Source organism: Etheostoma cragini, chromosome 21, assembly GCF_013103735.1.
Source record: "Etheostoma cragini isolate CJK2018 chromosome 21, CSU_Ecrag_1.0, whole genome shotgun sequence".
In the NCBI taxonomy this organism is placed as follows: Eukaryota; Metazoa; Chordata; class Actinopteri; order Perciformes; family Percidae; genus Etheostoma; species Etheostoma cragini.
In genome coordinates, this window is record NC_048427.1 from 5807485 (window position 1) to 5816404 (window position 8920).

The 8920-nt window shown below is 43.3% G+C and overlaps 1 protein-coding gene and 1 long non-coding RNA gene across 28 annotated transcripts in view; one reads left to right on the forward strand and one right to left on the reverse strand.

Moving 5' to 3' along the window:
- Positions 1 to 8914, reverse strand: part of nrxn1a (neurexin 1a) — a 55741-nt gene extending 46827 nt beyond the window's left edge. For 13 of the 27 annotated variants that reach the window (XM_034860550.1, XM_034860540.1, XM_034860529.1 and 10 more), the window contains exons 1-4: positions 7581 to 8914; positions 2916 to 2933; positions 2146 to 2175; positions 1147 to 1158 (exon numbers count right to left, since the gene is read on the reverse strand). In XM_034860550.1, coding sequence (XP_034716441.1) covers positions 1147 to 1158; positions 2146 to 2175; positions 2916 to 2933; positions 7581 to 8313 — 793 coding nt within the window. In that variant the 5' untranslated portion in view covers positions 8314 to 8914. The remainder of the gene's footprint in view (positions 1 to 1146; positions 1159 to 2145; positions 2176 to 2915; positions 2934 to 7580) is intronic. The other 14 variants (XM_034860552.1, XM_034860555.1, XM_034860554.1 and 11 more) reach the window with 6 other exon arrangements.
- The window catches only part of LOC117936981, a 5407-nt gene continuing 5270 nt past the window's right edge, over positions 8784 to 8920 (forward strand). The window contains exon 1 of the long non-coding RNA XR_004655071.1: positions 8784 to 8903. This is a non-coding gene — a long non-coding RNA (uncharacterized LOC117936981). The remainder of the gene's footprint in view (positions 8904 to 8920) is intronic.

Below are 8920 nucleotides of genomic sequence, written 5' to 3' on the forward strand. Positions count from 1 at the left end.
ACACACACACACACACACACACACACACACACACACACACACGCACGCACACACTCACAGTCAAAGAAACTAATTTCAGCTTTGCAGGCTCCTCAAAAAAACCTCTGTATGCTGAGCTAACCTAAGCTAGGAGTTGTCTGCACCATTTGACAGCCTTTACTCAGTATGCAGACCATAAACACACTTGCACAAACACACATAGGTTTTTGACACAGCTTTTTGATGTGTACAGTTTCTGAAAGAGACTTCAAAGGTTTAAAAATAATAATAAATAAAATAAATCAGCAACAGTTCTACATTCAGACTATCACAATCCAAACATCCGTAACAGTGAGGGCATCCACTATACACAACTACACAGAATACAGTGTGTTATAATGCTAGAAACATATGTTATGACATCTCAGGCTTTAAGTAGGTGATTTAAAATGCTAAGCATAAGCCAGATGAAATATTACATTTTCACTGTCACCTGGATGATTCATCCCAGACATTTTAAGGCCAAAACTCCAGTACAAGAAGCTTACTTAGCAATCCAAACATGACAAAAATGCCCAGATAGAAATATACTTGTGAGAATAGAGATGGCTCACTGTGATAGATGGACGAAGAAGTAATTTGTGCTCTTTTCAAGATATTTTTTATCCACCAGCTTGGACGAATATTTGATCAAATAGCACATTTCAGTAAATACATGGCGGCCTGTCACAATGGGAGACAGCCGCCATCATGTCCTCTCTCATCCAATCAAAGAGCACAATAGAGACAGATCAGCCTGTCACAGTCAGGCCTGTCTTTATGTCGGTCAATCAGTGTATTCATCAGCGTCATGCAGAGCTGAACGATCCAGCAGCACCTACCTTCAGATTTTCAAAAGCACTGTATGCCGGAGCTACAAATCATTTGCACGCATGCATGCACGCTTATTATGAGCACACTCACACACACATGCATCAACAGCTTACCTTACCAAAAATGAAACATTCCAATATAATGGCAACCAAAAATGAGAACTTAAAACCGAACGGCTCTAAAGGTCTGCATTACCATACATATAAGAGCCTGTTAATACATTCAACTACAACACCACCCAGAACAGCCCATTAGGCATACACATGAAAAATTCAGGGGGGGTGAGGGGGGTACCTCTGAGTTTTCCTAAATTCACAGAGGGTGGTGTCCCAAACATTTAGAAAGAAGAAACAGAAGAAGGAAAAAGAAGAAAGAGGGCAAGAAGAGAGAGGTGGCATTGTGAGTTTTGTTCATCAGTGAACAATTTTCAAAAGGCAGAATAGTGGCACTTGTTCGAGGGGTATGATAAAAAAACACTGGAGAACTGAGGTATAAAAAGCTTTGCAGAATCACATGTGCTCGCCAATGTATAAGGGCCCATGTGAGGATCAGTGACGGCAGAGTGAAAAATGCATTTAAGACGATAAAAAGCCATGGATGAATGTGGAGTGTTCTTAAGAAAACTTCCACAGTTATTGACTCAAACGACAAAGTAAAACCACTCATGCACACATATGCATACATCATGCATGCACACACACTAAACGTTCCCATCCTCTTAATCTAACTCTTACATACAGATGATAGAAAATGAAATGAGGTGGAAGAGTAAAGACCAATTCAAACCATCCATGGAGTCAGTCGATCAGTTGGCCCTTAGCTCCATTTCCATGACCTGGTGCGCTGCCAAGTCTAACCAAGCCAAGCCCATCAACCCGCAGCCGTCTAAACTCTCCCATTACACCCTCCCACATCAGCAGCCATGATTACAGTATATGTCTCGGCAGAAGTTGCTCTCAGGCTCATCACTCTCTTTATAAATCAAACCAAAAAAATGTAAGGCCATATTTCAGTTGTTATGTAATTGTTCCAATGTAAAAGTCATCATTTTGGTTTAAATTAAAATTGATATTGTTGATAAGACTAAATGGGACCATTTTAAACAAAGAAATCTCAGTTACAGAACAAAAACTGACCTTACTTCAGTGCCTAGAGAGAGACAACTTCCTCCTGCGCCAGGTGGTGATGGTGAAGTGAGGGAGGGATACAGGGAGTGGTGAGTGGGGGGGTGAGGAGGTAGGGGGTGATGGTATAGCAGAGGACAACAGGAAGTGAGGTAAGAGGAGGCCATACCTTGGTCGCCAATCATCAGGTGTGCCAGACCTTAAAGGAAGACAAGAGCACAGTCAGCACAGCAAAGGATCATGGGGCTTGAAGTGTGTGTGTGTGTGTGTGTGTGTGTGTGTGTGTGTGTGTGTGTGTGTGTGTGAATATATGTGTTTTTGTGATACAGGAGTCCGACATGCTGGTGAAGGCTAACGTTTTCTTTGTAAAAGTGTGTGTGTATGTGTGTGTACAAGTCTTCTAACTTGCTTTGAAGACACTTACTCATCCTAGGCTGCATTCCTACGCACAAACAGGTACGCACATAGACGACGTATGCACACAGCCGCTCGTATACAGTACAGTACTAGTGTGTGCCTACATTATGTCTCTGTAACCTTGAGGCAGGAGTTACTTCAGATGATTACACATGGGATGTGGAACTTACCAGATGTCAGCATCCAACCCCTACACACCCACACAGACCAACATACATTTACGCTGGCTACCTTGACCTGTATTTCCACAATAGAAGATGTAATGAGAACACGAAGGCCAGAAAGAAGAATGTAAAGGACTGACATGAAAAATATATAATGGGAGAGAGTAGAGTGGAATGGTGAACATAAAATGGTTATGGAGCTAAATAAATGTGTATTTAAGAATACATTTAAGAACATGGAAAAGAGGGAGTCAGATAGAGAAGCAAAGAGATGTTTGAATAAAGAGCAGGAAGAGAAACTTAAATATAGACAGACATAGAACTGAGAGAAAGACAGATAGATAGGAGTGCAACCTACCTGGAGTGTAGATGTGCTCTGGAAAGGTGTCACGGCCGGGCGAGGAAAGAGAGAGACAGACATTCATTAACATGCATGCTAAGCCCTTGGGTTACCATGGCTACTTACTGTACATGCACACCTGTCCAGGGTTGCCGTGGTAATATACATGCAAAGTCCACGCAAACGTCACAATGGATACCATGCTGGTAGCCAAAACTGAGGTTTGTCTGATTCCACGTGTACAATAACACTTACATAAGAGCACACACTCATACCCACCCACACTTGTAGATGTAGAAGGGGTGAAAATATACTTTCCTACCTGTATGTTTGGATTCAGGAGCCGTTTACCCCAGAACTTACCTTGCAGACGCTTCCTCTCTCCAGAAACCCCCAACAGATAGCATGCAGCACGCACGCATGCACGCACGCACACGCACACACACACACACACACACACGCACACGCACACGCACACACACACACACACACAAGCGCAACACACACACACACACAGGCTCACAACCTCTCCCTTACTCTCTCTGTCTTCCACACATACAGGCACACATACACTAACATTGAATATGCCAGTAATAATGACGTGAAATAGCAGGAAAATACAAAATATGTAGGGATGGATTAGCAGTGCAGGAAGGCGAGGAGCATGCATGGTTCAATACTGGGACTTTGTGTGTGTGTGTGTGTGTGTGTGTGTGTGTGTGTGTGTGTGTATGTGTGTGTGTGTGTGTGCATATGTGTGTAAGTTTCTGCCTCTGCCCTTGTGCTAGTAGCATGGCAGAAACAGGTGGAGCCATTAGCATGCTAACAGCAATTTGCCCTCAAGGACAATGCAAGCCAAGCCAGGCCTAACAAGCCAGGTTCACTCTGCCTTCACTGGAGGGCAGAATGGCTTAGACAGTAATTACATTTATGCAAAGCCATGCCCAGACTCTATTCACTATATGTCAAATTCTCATTTTTTTTCTCCAAAACTGACATATTGTTGTGCTTTGGAACAACCTTTTCCTCCTGATTTGAAAGATGTAATACGGTGTCTTTCAGGCGAGAAAAAAAGCTCACAGTATATCATAATATTATTTTACTTTCCAAATGTTCCCAAGCCTGTCGGAAATCTGCAAAAATATGAGTGTGGATAGAAGTGGATCATTAGGGAGCCTTGAAGATATTGTGTAATTGTAAACTGTACGGTAACTAGCACTGCCACAGTCAAATTACTTATTGCTGGCTTCAAACGGGGTCCTAAGGATCAATTTTTTCCTGTAGGAAAGCATACTCATTCTCTATTAAAAATTCATAACAGACTTCTTTTCTAATTTTCAGAGGGTTATAATTTCATCTCAGCTTTATTGTGCAGCTTCAGTGAGGTTGCCAGGCTCAAAATAAAATAATTTTAAGGTACTATATAAGAGATAAACCTTCATACCAACTCTGCGTGACTCATGGATTCATTCATACATTATCCCGATTTTTAAGGAGACAGCTACAGTTCCACCATATACTATCAATTCAATCACAGAACCTTAGATGCCAAAAACATAATATTTTGTTCTTCATTCACTTTTCATTTGACATGAGCTTTTATATCCAATCCACTTTCTCTATACAACCTTTAAAAATCTCTAGAGCGCCTTAGTGCACCTTAAGAAAGATTTCTTTTGACATGCTATAAGTTAGTATGAGATAAGAACCAGGCATAGGGAATACTCTTAAGATGTTGTTGCATTCTGTTGTGCATGGTTCATGATTTTATTAACTAACCCCATTTGCTGCTGCTAGTTTACTGGAATAGCTCTGTTCCCTGAAACACTTTCCTGAACTAATGTCCATGAATTACGCTAATATCACCACCAGTGAGTAACAGAAAAAAGACATGAAGTAACCTTTGAAAACCAGCCATTAAGCTACTCTCAATTTCCACAATCAACTAACCAACCCTGCCGCAATTTCCACCTACAGTAAACTTTGAAATGTGAATCTCAGAAGCCAATGCAGAATAAAAGCTGAAAGTACTCTGGTAATGCTATATGATTTCATATGACAGCAAAGTACTACAACCACATACAGTACCACCCACCCCATGTACATCCATCTAAGCGGAGCTCCTACCTTGAACCATTTGATGAGACTACTATTACTAACACCGGCCATTATTACCAAGTGAAAACAATTTTTTTGCACTTCATCTACATAGAAACACTTGGCATACCTCACATTTAAAATGTGAGTTCATCACTAGAAATATAAAACAGTTAAACCCTTAAAAAAGATTTAAGTAGCTTCTTATTGTGTGAGAAAGTGCCAGTCCAATGCAGGTAGTGTTTCTAGTGAGAGCCTTTATGTAAAATGTCTGCACCTCCCATTTAGCCAGTAGAGCTACACTGCTGTTAGGTACCTCAGTGGTGTTGTGACTAATGGTGGTGCTGGAGCCTGCACACTGTGTGAATGTGGTTCTCCATGTTTGTGTTACATGTGTTTGAACAGGTAATTTCTGTGTGTTAGTGCGGTCGGTGTCTCCCAGTTTGCCCTAACCAGCAGCAAAAAACAGCAGACTGGATTAGACTGGCTTGGATGACACATAATTTTCAGCACCGCACTAAGTTTCTGCAGAGAGCAGATCATAGCTTCACTTGTCACTTTGTGAATATATAGACTCCACCCCTCATTCAGAAGCGAGCACTGGTAATGCAAGTAATGATTGTTTTAATTATCATTGAATCTGTCAATGATTTAGATTTATCAATTGATAACTTATAAAAGAAATTATTAAAACTTCAATAACTTACTGTAAAATGCCCAAAGCATCAAATTCACACCAGCATATGTTTGGGATTTTTGCTTAAAAAAATATCAATTCTAATTTTCTAGCTTATCGATTAATTGACTAATCATTGCAACTCTACTTAAATAATTAACTATTTATCTGTCAATCGACAACTCATTCTGGTAGTAGTTAGTATAACGCACCAGTAACCTTCCTCATCTGCTTGAAGAATTAAGACCAGTGGTCCAGACAGTCATTATCACCCTAAGTATGCCTGTCATACATAAACATACAAACACAGATACACACTCACTCACCATCACAAACATGTAAATACACTAGATTTGTGTGGCAGACTTGATGCCTGAAGTTACTGCGAGCTGAGGCAGCTGTGGGCAGCAAGCAGCTGAGGAATGGAGGTAGGGAGGAAAGACGGATGGAAGAGCAAGGACGGAGAAACACTCCTGGCATGAGGTCTCCATATTAGTCCTGTTTCCATGGTAACCCAGGCCATCCCACTGCCCACTAAATGCTAGGGTGTGATTTGGTGGGTGGCTAAAAGGATGATGCTGACAGCGGTGCTGGGTGAAGTGTCAGCTAGGTGACAAATTGTGGCACGGCAAGGCCGCTCTGCCATTTTTGGGCAGATGCATTGGTCATCAAAATATCAATGGCTGAGGCAAAGCTGAAAGGTATCTTTGGCATCAAAAAGAAGAAAACCAATACAGGAGTAGAGAGCGCTATTGATTAAGGATGCAGATTTGCTCTTGAATGAACTGAAGCAAATCTGATGACACACACAACTAAGCAGTGGGAAATGAAAGCATTTGCAGTACTAGCCATAACAAAGTAGCTGAGTTCATTAAGCAGCTGTTTCATTTTTGTAACGGCCATCCTTAGAGTGCCCTGTATATTGGCACTTGTATTGACCAAGGGCTTGTTTGACATTATTAACGGAGGGTATTCTTGAAGAGTTGAGACATTAAATCATTTGTGAAACAGCATTTTTCTTTTGCCTCTTCCACATAAACGTTTTATTCTTAGGGCTGTTTATTGTTACAGTTCTTCATATTTATAAAGTACTACTGACAGGACACTATTTCCTCTTTTATAATGCAGAACAACACATGCAACGCTCACACAACACACAAACAGAGCACCTTAACAGGCGGCGAGCTGTTTAACATTAATGGCAGGCAATATATTGTACGCACTTCATTTCAACAACCTATGTTTTGCACCTGTGAAGGCCATCTATAATCAATGCAAGTCCATTAACACAGGCAGCCAGGTGTCAGCCATGTACATAACAACCACTGATTTCCAGCCTCTTAGCCTAGTTCCAATTAAAGTCTCTCAACACGAGCCAACAACACATCCATACTGGATCTATGTGGTTATGTGTTTTGCCAAACACACCAACTGAGCCCATCAAGGCTTAGCCAAGTAACTGTTTCCAGTGAATTTCAGGAATTTGTCTCAGCTCTCCAGACTCTCAAGCTCGACGGTCTGACTGCAGCTCAGAACAGCTGTTCTCAACTCTCAGCTCTAGCTTCACTAAACTGACTCCACTTCTTGTGAGGAGGCTTAACACTGAGTTCTGGAGGTACATACTAAATTGAGAGTCATTGGCAGCAATAAAAAATCAATATCTAACATAATCAGTATGCATGTCTTGCACTGTTTGTAAAGGCTGCTGGTCCATTTGTGCCAATAGAAGGCAGCTGTGAAGGTGTGAATGAAAAATAGATGTCTACACAGAAGGACCTGGTGTCTGGAGTTGGATGTAATTTGGAGATATGGATCCACAAACGTAACTGTTCATGTGTGTATTCAAGTGTATGTGTGTGTATATAAAGGATGAGATGTATATGATGGGTCAGCATGGTTCTGGGCCTTACCTTCGCTGCAGTCGTTGCCTTGGTAACCGGTGTTGGAGCAATCACAGATGGCCTGGTCGTTGACCACGCTGCACACCCCTCCGTTTTGGCACTGGTGATCTGGCCCACAGCCAGCTGTTACTGTGACACCTTCTGAGCTTTCCAACGTCGCCAGTGAGCCATTGACACTCACCGCCGTGATCCAGCCACGAAAGGCAGGGTGCTCCCGTACCGAAGGGGATGTGAGGCGAAGTGGCGAGGAGTGGAGCTCTGGCGTCACCCCGCCCATGTAAGTGTGGCTGAATACTGTCATGTCTCTTCTCTTGCTCTTCACTTCCGCCCATCCCTCCAATCGTCCATCCACCTCCAACGAGGTGTTCCTCCAGTCCCGCTTGACACGCACTGCGTGCCAGTGCCCATCGCTCACCGCCACACCTGATTGCAACTCTGCAGGCTCAGCACAGAAGATGGAGAAGCGCAGGCGGAGGTGGCCATGGAGAAGCAGCAGCTCCATGAAGTCGCAGAAGCCCTCATCATCTAGGTAGAGCAGGAGGCCCTCCTGGCTGTGAGTCCGCAGGCTGAAGCTTAGCACACTCTCGCAGCAGGCGTTCCACACTGGGAACCGCCCCCACTGGCTGGACACACCTCCGAACTCAAGGACCTCCCCTTGCGCCTGGCCCCCCACGCTGCACAGGCACAGCCCCAGGAAGACCAGGGGGGCTGCCGCCCAAACACACACAGCCATCACACTCATACACACACTCGCTCTTACTCACACACACACACTGGAAGCAATAGAGGCTAGAGCTGGGGTGTTCCTTCTAGCCTACAGCTCATGGTGACAACTGTAGGGCACTTTGTAAAACACTGGCTATGTGTCTCAGGTGCACCCAGCTTTCTTGGTAGTTGAGGTTCCTACAATAGAGCTCCAGTGAGGGAGGGGGTCAAACAGCAGTTCCCTCAGTCCTTACAGCACACTTGAGGAATCTTCTTTTGCCTTGGCCTAGTGTTGGTGTCTTCTCTGATATTTTGAATGTCTTCACTCCATTCAGTCTTTTAGTATTCACTTCTGACATGTGAGATTCCAGGTGTGTGCATTTGTGTGTACATCTGCGTGAGCGCTAGACAAGTAACGAATAAGATGTGAACTCCATCTCTGTGCCCTAGATAGGGCCTTATCCCCCATGAAGGCAACTCCCAACAGAGTATGAGTGTGTGTGTGTATGTGTGTGTGTTTGAGTGTTTGGCTCACACATTGGTAATGGAGAGAAATGACACCATCATGGCAGAATATTCTCTCCCTCCTCCTTGTCTTAGTAGGGCAAGACTTGTGTGTGTGTGTGTGTGTGTGTGTGTGTGTG